Here is a 14970-nt window from a genome sequence, read left to right as displayed (position 1 = left end):
AACCAAAGTATCGCAGGTTTGATTCCCAGCCAGGGCACATGCCTGGGTTGCAGGCCACGGCCCCCAGCAACCACACATTGATGTTTCTCTCTCTCTCTCTTTCTCCCTCCTTTCCCTCTCTAAAAATAAATAAATAAATCTTTTAAAAAAAAGTCACTTGGGATGAGATTAGGTGAATGGAGGATGGAGCATTAGAGTCATGCCATTTTTGGTCAAAAACTGAACACTCACCAGAGTGTGGGCAAGTGGGTTCAAAAATCACCCATCATGACATAAGCAAAAGTGTTGAAAGAGTCAGCAAAAAACTCACTGAAGCTGAACACAGCCTCTCACAACAATACCAGCTGGTACAATGATACAGATGGGTTCCTAGAACACTCACCTAGTGGGGGATGCCTGTACTATAAGGTGCCCACCTTCCGGAAAATAATTCTGGGCTTTTGGGGGGTCTTCCCTTGCATTATTTAAATTCATTGGTCTTTACAGCTTTTAACCATTTTTAAACTATAATAATAGCTACCTATAGGACAACTACAATGTTCTACATGGTACCCCAGTGTTTTACATATATTATTCCATTTTATAGATGAGCTTCAGTTAAATTACAGCCAACTTCAAGAAGTGACAGAATCAGAAATCAAACACATCTGTACAAGTATGTCACTAAAGTCTGTGTTCCATGAAGTCTATACCTCCCAATAATCATATATTAGTAGAAGTAAAACCAATAAATAAATATCCAGATTTGCATATGAAGAGAGATTTTTCTCTCAAATATTCCTCACTTGAGAAACCAACTGCCTGGGATTTCATTGCATGGTGAAAGCGAACTTTGACAGTACATTCAAATACATTAAAAATGGCATGGCAGTCTTTGAAAAAGAATTAATCTTAAAAGTCCTTTTCTAAAACAAATTAATAACCCTATCAAAGTCACCAAATATTAAGAACTGATTCACTATTTAAAGATCTAACAGTGGGTCTCAAACTGGGCTGATAATCAAGAATCATTTGGGGAACAGCTTAAAAATAAAATTTCTAGGCTTCACACTGGTTCTGAATCATAATCTCTGGGGTATGACCCCCCCCCACTCTTTACTTTCATAAAGCTCCCCATGGGCTTCTGATGAGTAACCAGGGTGCAGAACAACTGTTAGCCTCAGAACCCCAACATTCTACGAGTGAATAAATTAAAAATCTAAAGACATAAAAGTGACACAACAGACTGGAAAATCAATATCCTCCACATTTGGTGCTTTTAATACCAATTCATGCTACTGGTTTTGGTTAAACTGTATGCCCTGCAGATTACTTACCATCCTCGAGCAACTTAGTCCCTCATCTGCAAACTGGGAATAATGGTGTTTATCTCTTAAGAGTTGTTGTGAGGATTAAGGTAATGCACTTAACACAGTGCCTAGCATTATATAGGTTCATTATACAGGTTTCACGGTGTTCATCACATAGGTTACACAGATCCATAAAAAAAAAAAAAGCATGCCATTTTTAACTGAAAAAGATTTACTAATCCACTCCAAATACGAAATGGACAAGAAGCCTATGTTTAACTTTGGAAGCCCAAAGGAACTTGAAACTCCTGATTCTCACAGACCATTGTTTCTTACAGGATGCCTCAGAATCATCTAGTGAATCAAACTCTGGTGACCAGTAACCTATATTTTTAAAAAGCGTCCTCCCTTCCCCTCCCCCGCCACGCCCCGCCGTCAACCTGGTGCTTTTTAGGCAAACCCGGTTTTGATAAACAGTAGTGTACAGATTCAGTGACAACAAACGGCCTCCCGAGTCGCAGCAAAAAAACTACTGTGCTCTCTAACCAGAAGAGCAGCGTCATCAGACTCGGGTGCAAACAACAGCTGGGGACAGCTGTGCAGAGTAGTCACTGTGACCTCCAGGGAAGGCCTCAACCCTCTCATCTAAGAAACAAAAAATTACAAAAAGTGCCGTTGTAATCCCAGTGGCAGACAGTGCTGCGAGGAAGACCATGAAATGCTTAAGTTAACTGAACGGCTACCTTCCCAGGAGTCAGGCCAGAGTGAAGTACCCCCGCCCCGCCGACCCAGCCCTAGCGGCGTCAAAAGGTTAAAGACCTCTCGGCCTGTTCTTAGGATGGCCAAAAGCCTCCACCAGCTACAAGCCACCTGCCGGAAGTGCGTCACCCAAGTCTGCAGGGGATGCCGGGAGTTGTAGTTAACTGGCTGTTTTTCTTGCGCCCCAGTTCTTTTATTAAATACGCGAACACCTTGGAAGTGCAATGAAGGTCGCTTTATGACCAACAAATCTAATCCTCCCCTTTTTCAGCTGACAGAGGGAACTCTCTCAGCGCTCTTGCGGAATTTCTCACTACAAGTCCCAGCATGCAGTGCAAGGCTCTCGGAGCGCCCGGCCACCGTCCTAAGTACGGGCCGCAGCTGTGGGGCGTCAAGCGTAAGTCAAAGCCCGCCACAGTCCCCAAGTCCGGTACCTGCTCCAGGGTCGTGAGTGCCGGGTGTGGACCGTGCGCGTGCGCGCCCGGAGGGGGCGTGAGGCGGGCGTGCCCGGTTTCTCGGAGCTCGTGGTAGCTGAGGTTAACGGCAGCGGTGTCCCGTGCCCCACCGGTAGTTGCGGGGCCTCGTGTCTCGCCCGGGGCTGCACGGAGCCCTGGCGGCCACCGGGGACCACAAGGGGCGGAGGAAAGCAGGGGGCCGGCCTCGGCACTCGGAGGAACAGCCGAGCATGCCCCGAGACAACATGGCCTCCCTGATCCAACGGATCGCCCGTCAGGCGTGCCTCACCTTCCGAGGCAGCGGGGGCGGCCGCAGCGCTTCCGACCGCGGAGCGGTGCCCGGCCCCGAGGCGCCGTTGCCGCAGGGCTTCCCGGAGAACCTTAGCAAGCTGAAGAGCCTGCTGACTCAGGTCCGCGCTGAGGACCTAAATATCGCCCCGCGCAAGGCCACGCTGCAGCCTCTGCCGCCCAACCTGCCACCCGTTACCTACATGCACATCTACGAGACGGACGGCTTCAGCCTCGGCGTATTCCTGCTCAAGAGCGGCACGTCCATCCCACTGCACGACCACCCTGGCATGCATGGCATGCTCAAGGTGCTCTACGGCACCCTCCGTATCAGCTGCATGGACAAGTTGGAGGCAGGTGGCGGGCAACGGCAGCGGGCCCCCCCACCAGAGCAGCAGTTCGAACCTCCTCTGCAGCCCCGGGAGCGGGACGCCATTCGGCTGGGCGTGCTGCGCTCGCGGGCGGAGTACACCGAGGCCAGCGGCCCCTGCGTCCTTACACCGCACCGGGACAACTTGCACCAGATCGACGCTGTAGACGGGCCCGCTGCCTTCCTGGACATCCTGGCCCCGCCCTACGACCCCGATGACGGCCGAGACTGCCACTATTACCGGGTGCTGGAACCTGTCAGGGCAAAGGAGCCCTCCGGATCGACCTGTGACCTGCCCCGAGAGGTGTGGCTCCTGGAGACCCCGCAGGCTGATGACTTCTGGTGCGAGGGAGAACCCTATCCAGGTCCCAAGGTCGCCCCTTGATCCTGCAAGCGCCCGGTAGCTCTGGGCCGAAGACGTGCTCTACTCAGATCTGGGCCTGGCTGCCAGCGACCCCACCACAAGGGCTCTCTCCCTAACCCCAGGCTGCCTGGGCATTGGATCTACTGGAGTGGACTGTAGTTGCTTCCTCCGGAGTCTTGGGAAGCACAGGCAACTGGACTGCAGCCAGCAGGCACGGTTATGGGGGTGGGGTAGGCGGGGAGGCTAGGTTTTCTGGTTCTGTCATTGCCACCAGGGTTTTGATTTGTGGGGAGGGGGAGAGAACATGGGACTATCTGAAGTGCTTCCATCCTAAAGCCATAATGAAAATATTCTCTCTGTTCCCCATTCTGTACAAAATACACTGAAAGGTTTTGTCCCCGCCTCTACCTTGGGTAAATAGGATTTGTTTTTCCTTATGTTCTTATGCCCTTTATTTTGTATTATAGTTTTAACTTATTGACTGTGCATGATCCAATGGGTTTGAGTTGGTTTTAGTTTAAGTCAGATCATTGGTTAAAAGCTAGTTTTAAAGAGATGAGGTACTGTCTAAAGTGAGCTGCCCTGTCTGAATAATTCGTTGTGAAAATTAAATCATTCTTCCAGAGTTGAGGAATCATCCCCAAAACATGACTATGCGTGAAGAGGACAGGATATTCTTTCTTCCCCTTGCCCAGTAGCTACATCTGGTTTACTCTAGCAGCAACTACTAAGGAATTCACACCTACATATTTTAGGACAAATTGTCACAGTTTATCTTCCTATGAGTCTGCAGCTCTGTGAGTTGAGCAGATTTCTGTTTGCACATTTCACCTTTAATGCAAAAACTATGTTAACCTGAATTTATTTTTTTTCTTGCATTGGTGTAAGAGGTGATAGGGTAATTCTGTATTTTCTAATCAGAAGATTCAGAGACGCAGAAATCTGCATGCTTCAAACAACTGAATGTAAAACAGCGCTAGCCAGCAGTTGAATTCCATGTCCCTGTTTACTCCCAGTATTTTCCCGTAAAAATAGAGAAAAATGTTAATGACTGTTTCAAATTTTCTCAGCCCTAATATTCCAGAGGGGTGGTGGTTCTAGCTGTGTTGTTGGTAGCCCTGTTCTCAGAACCGTCTCTCTCAGGCAGGAGAGAGCCATTGCTTGCTTCATCTAGTGTGGTTTTCTATAGGAAAAGACAAGCACTGATGGTCAAGGCTACAGAATTGAGAATTAACTCCACTGCTGGCCATTTTTAGGGTCCAAAACTTCGGGCAAAACACTTCCCACACCCACCTTTTAACAGTGGAGCTATCTGTGTCTGGTTTTATTTTTTGTCATTTTAATAGGGTGAGCAGCTTGGCCCTGTTTACAAACACATCGACACTGTTTGCTTCAGGCTGTAGAGCACTATTTCTCTCTTTTTACTATTTACAGGATTCCTTTTCTTTTTTCACAAACTTTTAATTAAAACTAATTAGAAATAAGCACATTAAAATTTACTCAGCTGTTGTCTAAGCCCTGTTGATGGACTTGCCCATGTGGCAGTTCAGTTCTAATATCTATGATAAGGGGAGATTTACTGTTGGTGGAAGTTGGGACCCTTTAGGAAAAAAAAGTATGTGCCTTTGCTTCTTTATGCATACTGGGTTACAGAGGCCCAAAGTGAAGGAATATCTGTTCCCAGTTTTAAAAATAGAATGGAAAAAGGTAAATTCTTGATGAATGAATTTTTTTATTTACAAAAAGGATGCTTATTGAAGGTGATGTGCCACTATGTTAAAAAACATGATGAATGTAATGCCAAGAATTTTCTCCAAGGTTACTAACATTTTATGGTAGCTTCACATTGTAGTGTGGTCTAATATGTCTTGGGGGCAGTTTGAAGTAGTTCTTCATATGTTCAGTTTGAAAAGAAGTTCTACATATGCAAATTATGATTTTCTTAGAAAAATGTTCACCAAATTGGTGTTTGTCATAGCACAGTATGAATGTGTTTGGTTATCACTCACATAGCTACCAGTTTTGAATTATATTGTAAAACATAAAGATGATTAATAAGATTGTGGATAGTAATGTGCATGTTATAATATAACCTGGAACACATTAAACTCACCTACAGAAAATTCTGGCAATGGGCCAGAAATAGAGGAGGAATTTTTTCCCCCAAACTTCACTATAAAAAGTTTTAAAGTACTCGAGTATAAGCAAACTTAATTAAAAAAAAAAAACAACTAAGGTGCTTTTCAAAAGAAAAACAAATTGTTGCAGGCCAAAACAGCAATATAATGTCTCTAGTTGAAAAGGAACAGTGAACCTCTTGGTTCACTAATAAATTCTGAATAAATTAATGGGGAACACAAAATGTAACCTGTTACAGTGAGCTACTAAAAAAAAAATACTCTTAATACAAAGGCAAATGTGCAAAACTTGCACCTTTCTGCATAAACTGTTAGTCATGACTGTCTTTGTGTGCTGCTATTGCATTTCTTTGTATTCCTGCGATATACTGTTTTAATAACAACCAGGAAAAAGTTGTCTTCCCTATAAAGACTAATGAGCACAATGAGACTAACCACTTAAACTTTCCTGTTGAATAACATGCAATAACTTCCTCTCATGGGTAAGAAGTTGTCTGTCTAAATACTCCTAAAGCTTTTTAATTTTCTTATATCAATGGCCACTATATCAATGGAGAGTATTGTGTACCTACCTACTACTTTATGAGAAGTGTTCTTTTACTAAGCCTGATTTGCATGGATTGAATTTATACCAATTGCTGTTTATTAATGAAAATGGTGAGCCTCTTTTTAAAGTAATAAGTGTTTGTCAACCAGAGTGGGTTCTTTGACCTTTTAGCACCAATATCCTTGAACTTCCCCCAAAGTTTCATCTTTTATTCCTCCTTTTGCATCATCCCCTGGTAGGTGCCTCAGTCTTGGCATCCCAGGAGGACTCTGTCATCACTCATGTATTCCAAATGACTTTGGATTTTGTGCTATGGCTCTACTGCTCAATGAAGAAGCAATACACCTTTAATTCAGGGCTCTGCTCACTGCAGTTCAACTCTAACCTGGGGGCAGTAACACTCTGTAACTCTCCTGGTCTGAACTCCGGACCACTGATCCCTTCCAAGCAGAGGCATCTACTGTCAATGAAGAAAATCATACGTGAAGTCCCATATAAATACTGAATCTTCATATCCAGGGATGTTTACATTTCTGGATTAAAATCAGTGTACTTATGGAAAATAAAGGCATGTTTGAAATTGTTTAGAGGTAAATCTTATTTGACTAGTGCAAAATGGAGAAGGAAAGTACTGCTATAGTGACATTGTTGTAATTAACATTAAAGGTTCATGGTCTATACTGTAAGATTGTGTTGTGCTAGAAAAGGGTGACCTGCAGATTCTAAAGTTTATTTCCTTGAGAGTGAGCTTTGAAACAGTCTGAACATATCTGAAACTATTTAATGTTTAATCCTACTATTTTGCTGCAATAGAAAATATCTTCATTTAACCTAAGAAAAATAAGCTAGTACAAGAAAAAATACTTTCATCCACACACGAAAGAATCTTTGGACTTAAGTATTTTCTTGTCTTTCTTTTTACAGTAAAATTTGTTTGTTTGGACTGGAGGCATTTTAGGCACTTGGAATGATGTTGACCATTCTTCAACACATGCACACTGTACTGGACTATTAAAATATCACCACAGCTGTTTTTAATAAATATATACCAAACAAGGTGCCTTAATTTCATTAGCAGGATACTGACAATAAATAGCCTGTTTATGAATAATTTAAGACCTTATTTAGATTTAATGATCTATTTTTAATGTGCACTGAACCATCTCAAATGCATTGTAGTCTTTACAGAGTTACTCTCCAGAAGTTTATTTTTAATAAGAATTCCAAGTAGCAGCAGAAACATCAATAATACAATTACTCAATAAAGCATTGAATATAATAAGGAACAGGCTTGGCTTTATATACTTTATTTCTTGAGTGAAAAATGAGACACCTGTGGAAAATACCTAAATGTTTCAAGCCAAAAATAAAATCTGGTTAAAGGTTGTTGAAATTGAGGAGTAAAAGCCACAAGTTTGAAACAACACCTTATGGTATGTTTTACTACTTGATGAGGCCCATGTCAGGGTAAAAGTAATTATGTAACCAATTTGAGTCATAAAATGTACTTAATCTTTTTCTAGTCTTTTGCTTTGTAAACAGTGTTTACATTTTGACTGAAGCTGCTCTGAAATTAAAATTTGTCAAGAAAATTACAGCTCTTATAAACTATAGGTGTGCTGTATTTTAATATAATGAAATTTTGGTAGGAGGGAAGACTTCATTAAAACAATTGTCAAAACGGCATTGTTTTATACATATTAAACAAGATTGGCCAAACAAGGATGATAATATGCTGACAAGCTAGGAAATAGGAATTTAGCAAAATAACACCAGTCATTAGAACAATCTGGCACTGAAGGTTAGAAACTTCCATTTAGCAGTTATAGAAAGAGGTATTCTACATCTTTAAATTTGGGCAGAGAAGAAATAAAAGGATTAATCATCTCCACATACTAGATCTCAAATCCTAGTACTGGTAGGGCAAAAAGTAGTTCCCAGGAGTAGCTGTACTGCTGAAATGCAGGCCATGAATCGTCAGCCAGGACACGGGACAGTTCGCGGACAATGGGGCTGAAGAGTGGGCACTCCAGTGTTAATACTTGTGGGGGGATCTGGAGGCAGTGGATGAGGCTACGTCTTTAGGCCCAATTTTAGACAAAGGTGGCTTAATAAAGACAATCATTTGCTTTGTATATTAGACAACTTTTTTGGTGACTTTGTATTTTAAAGTTACTACAAAAGGCTCACTGTAAAATGAACCCTATAATGTACTTTTGCTAATAACCATTATCCAGTACCATGGAGGACATCTGCCTATTTAATTCAAATTTTCTTTGAGATTTTAAGGTGTACACCTATGTTATCTAATGAGCTGAGTATTTCGGTAATCTCTAGACCCACCAAACATATGGCAGATTAACGATCCTTCCAAATATACGAGTACTTGGGGAGAGAAATGAGCCCCGGGTAATTCCTTTGGCAACCCGTTAATGCTGTCACCCATATGTCTGAATGCATTTTTGATCTGAGGAGGTGATAGCTCTTTTCAAAAAGTTTTGTGTGGTCATGAAACTAATCCAAGAACCTGAAAGTCATTTCCAGCTTGACCACACCACCACACTTTCCACAAAGCTACATTTCGTCTTGAGTTCCTGGCCCTGGTCAGGGTTCTGAAAGCAGTTGCAAATGTGTAGTCTCCGAGTGGGCACTTGTTTGTAAGTATTTATTTTCCAGAGCCCACTCAGGCGCAGAGAGAAGCTATAGGCTCTTATGGAGGACGGAACAATGAGTCAAAACAACGCCTCCCTATTTTTACACTAATACATTGGGGAAATCCCCATAACACTAGCGTTTGATTATGAATGGAGATTGCTTTGGGGTGAGAGGGCTGCCGTTGAAAGGGTAGCAAAGAAGACTTGGATATCCTAGCTTGGTCAGAGCATTAAAAATCACTAGGTGAACTACTGAATTCCCACCAGAAAATCTTTCAGAAACGATTTCTAGAGCAAAAAAGTATTGTTGAAAAGGATTTATTTACACCATAGTCATAAAGCATCCAGTATCTGAACTTCAGTTAGTGGTTTTATGTTAGACTAAATCAATTATGTTTCCACAACTATTAAGAGCTAATAACCAAACAAGTCAGCTCCAGTAACATTATTTACATTCTTATCTGCAATTTGACTACAAAGGTAACACTTTTAAGTCACAAAACAGAGCATACAAAAATATACTTTCTAAAAAAAATTCCAAATATTAATAGGCAGATATATACAGCCATACTAAGCCCAGGGAGTGACTTTCATTTCCATAGTAAGGCAACCCATTTACATGCAGACCCTGTAACATTGTCTACATCACACAAGGCACCAAGGACACTTCCAACACAATTGCATGCATCCTAGTTTCAGAGAATATATGTACATCCCCTTTTAAATAAGTTAACCTCTGACTCATTTCAAGAGGTTATAAATGCTTTTTTTTCTTCCCAAAGGTTCAGAACTTGGAGAACAGTGCACATCAAAAATACACAAAATCTGAGTGGATATACACTGCAAAAATAGTCTACATTTCTCAACTCAAAAAGGAGCAGATATTGCTATGTCCCTCCTATCACATTGCACTTCTGTTCTCTGAGTTTATAATACATATTGCCTAAAGGGTTGAGAGGACTAGATAAGCTTTGATTCACTGTCCTAGGGCCACAGAATGCAGCACAAAGACCATGCTTTACTCACTGTACAGTGTCCCTCAGAAAAGTCCCAAGCCATAAAGTGCACATCAGTTTTGCTTCTTGTCTTTGCTGTCCCTACCCGAAGGGATCAGCATCTCCCAACCTGCTGTAGAAAACGTCTCAGGTCAACTCTGAGATTCAGAGTCAACAATCTGTAATTGGTCAAAATTAGAAAAGGGGAACAAAACCTAGTCAAACCACCCTTTAAAGCAGGGTTAGCCCTCAGCCCTCTAGGCCAAGGACCCCCAGCAAACCCCTTCAAGAACCTCCCCATGATTTGGGGGTGACTGATAGTCAACTCACCAAAGAGAGACTAAGGTAGGCTAACGTTTAGGAAGGACCTGCTTCTAAGTGGAAAGGGGGGCAGTGCTGGGCTCCACCAAAGCCCTTTGCCCAATGAAGGAAGGCAAGAGAGGGTGGTAGTGTTTGTTGTGCAGTTCCAGTGGCCCAAGGGCCTAGGGGCCCTCAAGGAGCTGGTGTGTCAGTCTGAGTCTCTCGTCTCAAGGTGTCCTGGTCCTAGAGGAGCAAGTGGCCAGGGAGCCTCCAATAGTGCTGCCGTTGCTGCACAGGGGCACTCCAGCCTGCGTGCCCCCGGTGCAGGACGCCGTAGAGGCCGCTGGCACGGATGAGGAGGGGACACTGCTTTTGCGCTCCTTCTGTCTCAGGTGGATCTTGGTGTGGCGCTTCCTCTCATCACTCCTGGCAAACTTGCGGCCGCAGTAGTCACAGGCAAAGGGCTTCTCGCCAGTGTGGGTGCGGATGTGAGTAGTGAGGTGGTCACTGCGGCTGAAGTTGCGCATGCAAATCCGACACTGGAAGGGCTTGTGCCCGGTGTGGATGCGGATATGCCGCGTCAGCTCGTCCGAGCGGGAAAATCGCCGGTCACAGCCTTCTGCTGGGCAGGGGTAGGGCCTCTCATGCACTGGCGTCTTGCTAGGCCTGTTTGGGTACTTGCGAGGCCTCAGAATGGGCCGCAGCGGCAGATGGTGGGGGTTATAGGCAGCAGCAGCAGCTGCTGCTGCTGAGCTGCTGCCAGGCAGCCGGGGTCCCTCGCTGCCTCCACTGGTCCCTGGCCCTGTAGCCCCAGCACTTGGGCCCCCCAAAGTAAAGTTGCGGATGGTAGAGAGTGGAGTAAGTGGAGGTGGGACTCGCAGGGAGTCCAAGGGGCAGGGAAAAGGCTTTCGGTCTGGGCCAGCTGTACCATGTAGGTCTCTCTGGCACTGTGATGGGAAAAATCCAGGATAGTCTGGGATCATGGGGAAGAGACCTGGGTCCGTGGTTGGCTTGGGGGATGGGTAGGAAGGAGGTGGTGGGTAGGCCAAAGAGGAGGAGGTGGAAGTGGTGGGTGCTGACAGGAACGCTGAGGGATCCTGGTAGAGGTCTCCTGCACAGCCAGAATAAGGAGGTGGCGGTGGTGGAGAATAAAGGTGGTCCAGGTCAGGCTGGGTCTGGGACATGGTGCACACACCCAGGTGTCCTGTGGCCAGTGGGTTGGGAGAGGCAGATGTGACGCTAGACGAGGCTGTGGTCGAAGCTGGGGAAGTGACCCCCTGCAGGATGCCTGCACTCACAATATTGATGATGCCTTCTGGGTAGCAGCTGGCACCAGCGTACTGGGGGTCAATGGAGAACTTGCCCATGTAAGTGAAGGTCTGGTTTCGGGATGCAGAGACGGGAGCAAAACTGCTGGGATATGGAAGATCCAAGGACCTCTTCTCTCCAGTCATGTCAATGTTGATCATGCCATCTGGGGAAAAGGAAGAATAGAGGTGGAACAATGAGAATGCAGCCAAGAATTCCTTTTCATCCCCTCTCACACGGGTCCATTCCCAAGGCCTAGCAACCTAGCACTTTCTCCCCTAGCACAGGTGGGGAAATCGCTGTCCACAGGTAGTAAGAAGAGCTTAGCTCAATATCCCACTGTGGTAGCCAGCCCAGCCTGGGACTCAAACCACCACCAGGAAAGCAAGATGAGCTACTCCCAACTCCCCACACACAGCCATCTGTGGCTCTAGTCCCCAATAAAAACACCCAATAATAGCAACAACAATATTAAAAATTCCCCATCTGCTTAGAACTTCTTTCCTTCTCCTTTGCTTAGGGGTCCCATGGGTAGGGTGCCGGGCAGACACCGCCCAGGTGACTAATCCCAGCTGGTGCCGCAAAGGTGCCCAGCTCTACAGGGGAGCCCGAGAAGGGGCCCGAGACTTCCCGGCTGCTCCCCATCTCCGGTGCCTTCCCTCCCTCCCTTTCTTGCAGCCCTTCTATGGAAGGCTGCTTTGCTAGAGGGAATTCCGCGCTGCGGTGGAAGGAGTTTATAGGTTTTCTTTCCCTCCCAATCTTGCCCCACAAACGCGCGTTCCCGCCCAGCCCAAGCCCAGTGGCCAGGCTTCGAGAAAGGCTCCGGAGCCGCGGAAGACCACTTTTCACCGCGTCGCCAAGAAAACAAGCGGCACCAGTGCCTCCGCAGGTCTCCCTCCGCGGCCAAGGAGCCGTTTCCCGCCGTGTCCCGCCCTCCTCCTCCGACCCCTCCTCCCCGCCTTGCCAACCCCCTCAACTTCTCAGGCGGAGCGCAGGTGGGAGCTCTCCTTAAGGCTGTAAGGACTGCGCGTTCGCAGACTTTCCCCGGGTCTGCTCTGCCTGGAAACAAGCAGCGTACTCTTTCCTTCGGAGCTTCGCCACCGCTCGGCTCGCTCCTCCAGAGCCCCGAACTTTCTCCTCACTTTGCCCCTACCCCAGGAGAGAGGAGACCGGAGTGCCGCCGGCCGAAAGCCCTGCACAAGCCCCAAAGTGTGGTTGTGCACCTCTTCTACTCTCACCCCCGAGTCCGCTGGGGGCTGGGCGCGCCCGGCGCACGCACGCCGGCTCGCTGGCGACTCGGTACTTCTGTCAGCGCGCCCAGCTCCACCACCCAATTCTTCGTTCCCGCGGGGCTTCTCCTGCACGAATTCCAGGCTTCAAAGCCAGTTCGGTCGACATCATCCACCTCTCGCCCCAAACCTTTCCTCTAAGTCCTACACACCCACCGCGCCCTATCTATATACCCTACGAGCTGCGGGAGTCCCGGCCCAAGAAGGGAGCACGCGGCTTACCTCCGGCGACTCCGTTCATCTGGTCAAAGGGGCCTCCCAGTTCGGCATTGGGAAAGATGGTCACCGACGTGGCAGCGAGGTCCTCCACCGGATAGATGTTGTCAGACAGCTGGTGCACAAAACCACTGAGAGTTACTGGGATTTTGTCTACGGCCTTGGCGGTCATCATTTGCTCTTCGCACAACCTGGAGACCCAACTCCCTCGCTACCTGGAGTGTCAGAGAAGCCGTTTTGGAGAGGGGTTGGACTGAGCCTACGTTGGTATCTCCTTTGGCCCTCCACACTTAAAAGCAACCACCAAAAAAAAAAAAAAAAGAAGAAAAAAAGAAAATCCAACAAATAAAACTAGCAAACAAGTTGCTATATTTTTAAGAAAAAAGAAAAATGGCTATTTGCCACTGACTCTCTCCCGTGCTCCGGCTGGGAAGCCAGGAGTTGGTGGTGTAGTGTTATTATAACAGTCAGTGTGTCCCCTCGCCGAGCTATTAATCAATTGCTGCTCTCCCCGTGAGATGGAAAGTGTTGGTTATGTATTGAAGCGCAGGTCCTCAATGCCCGTGACGTCGCTGCCCATATATGGACTGAGGAACAGGGCTGGGCCGGGAGGCTTTTGCCGTCACATGGCTAATTTGCATACAGGATCCGCAGCCCGGGCTCCACCGAGCCTGCAACTCCCGGCTCGCAATCCGTGGATATCCGCAGGGGTCTAGGGCGTGCGACCCGAGCCGCAGGTACGGTCTAGGACGTGGAGGGGCGGGGGGAACCTCGTGGGGAAGGGGCGCGCCGCGGGTCTGGCGCAAGCTACTAGGGGAGAGCAAGCGGGTCCAACCTACGGCGCGGCTCCTTGGGGCGGGGAGGAATTCCGGTTCTCCGGGACTTTCCAAAAAAGGCGAAGATCCGGTACCGGCGGCTCCGCCTCCCCAGCCCTTGTTTGGGAGCCATTCCGGAAAATTAAACTTCGGAAAGAAACCGAGCGGAGCCGAGACACTACAGTCAAACCCCTACTCACTTTCTTGGCAGCTGAAAACCGCAAGCAAAGGAGGCAGTGAAGAAAAAAAAAAAAGCTTCATGCATTCACGGAAGCTGACTGCTTTTTTCTGAATTACTTGGTGGAAAGAAGTGGCTGATGATAAGAGTGAATGCGGTATTGCTTTTTTGGAAAGTCTGTTCTATTTATACAGGAGCGAAAACGGAACAGGTTTTGAGTTGTTTGTTTGTTTAAGTATTCTGGGCACCTTGAGGCTGGGGGAGGGGTGGCAAACCCTAGGAGGAGAAGAATAACTGTAGGGAGCTTCGAGAGAAATCCTGCCGGAGACAGCCCCCCTTCTCTGCCCGCGCTCTCCCCACCCCACTTCAGCTGCTGCGCGAAACGGGCGCCCTGCCCGGCGCGTCTGGGCGGTCGGCTGTGTGGGGGCGTCCAGATGGAGGCTTGGACATTCACCCTGGCCCGCCACACACACACACACACACACTCACACACGCTGCACTTCCGATACATACACTCCTGCCCCCGCTGCCTTCTTCATACACCCACTTGCACACCTTATGCTACACACCTCTCTGTTGACATCGAGCCGGTGCGCCAGCCTCGCCGACAGGCAGAGCGAGAGCCGGGGCTTGCTGAACACAGTGCTTTTTGAAGACACCCATCCTCACCTTACTGCCTCTACGGACCCACTGCTACGGCAGCCCCCGACCCGACAGAGCCTATACTCCGGAGATGCGCCCTGTCCGCACGCGCCCTACTCCAAGACACACATATTAGAAGGCACAGTCTCCCTTTTCCTTGTCAAGAGTCAGCTGGGTGAGCCCAGAGAGGACCCGAAAGCAAACAGCATCGCTAATGCCAGTTTTGAGTCACCATTCACCCCACACGAGTCTCCCTTTGCGAGAAAAGGAAAAAAAAAAAACAAAACACCCCACCTGACTCTCATGTAAACCTTTCTGTTTAGTGCCCAAAACAATTTTTTAAAACTTTTCCAGAGGTCCAGG

The 14970-nt window shown here is 47.1% G+C and overlaps 2 protein-coding genes across 3 annotated transcripts; one reads left to right on the top strand and one right to left on the bottom strand.

Annotated features, from left to right (window-relative positions):
- Window positions 1-2237: 2237 nt before the first annotated feature.
- ADO (2-aminoethanethiol dioxygenase) lies at window positions 2238-6793 on the top strand. The gene has a single exon (XM_028513925.2). It carries the CDS (start codon window positions 2734-2736, stop codon window positions 3544-3546), a length of 813 nt encoding a protein of 270 aa, XP_028369726.1. The 5' UTR covers window positions 2238-2733; the 3' UTR covers window positions 3547-6793.
- A 919-nt stretch (window positions 6794-7712) lies between these two features.
- Window positions 7713-13498, bottom strand: EGR2 (early growth response 2). Of its 2 annotated transcripts, XM_036026911.1 has the most exons (3): window positions 13188-13498; window positions 12979-13087; window positions 7713-11633 (listed from the first exon to the last, which is right to left on the bottom strand). In XM_036026911.1, the coding sequence occupies exons 2-3, from the start codon at window positions 12995-12997 to the stop codon at window positions 10387-10389; spliced, it is 1266 nt and encodes a 421-aa protein (XP_035882804.1). In that variant the 5' UTR covers window positions 12998-13087; window positions 13188-13498; the 3' UTR covers window positions 7713-10386. The 2 variants fall into 2 exon arrangements, with proteins under 2 accessions (XP_035882804.1, XP_028369966.1); XM_028514165.2 differs by having other exon boundaries at window positions 12979-13498.
- Between the last annotated feature and the right edge of the window lie 1472 nt (window positions 13499-14970).

Source organism: Phyllostomus discolor, chromosome 5 (genome assembly GCF_004126475.2).
Source record: "Phyllostomus discolor isolate MPI-MPIP mPhyDis1 chromosome 5, mPhyDis1.pri.v3, whole genome shotgun sequence".
Classification (NCBI taxonomy): domain Eukaryota; kingdom Metazoa; phylum Chordata; class Mammalia; order Chiroptera; family Phyllostomidae; genus Phyllostomus; species Phyllostomus discolor.
The sequence above is the reverse complement of the archived record's forward strand: the minus strand, read 5'-3'. Positions and strand labels throughout refer to the sequence as shown.

Excerpts from the sequence above, each read along its gene's own strand:
- ADO (XM_028513925.2), top strand. The coding sequence starts at position 2,734 with ATGCCCCGAGACAACATGGCCTCCCTGATCCAACGGATCGCCCGTCAG.
- EGR2 (XM_028514165.2), bottom strand. The coding sequence starts at position 13,147 with ATGATGACCGCCAAGGCCGTAGACAAAATCCCAGTAACTCTCAGTGGT. Across the intron at positions 11,634-12,978 it reads GATGAACGGAGTCGCCGGAG|ATGGCATGATCAACATTGAC; the intron begins GTAAGCCGCGTG and ends CCTTTTCCCCAG.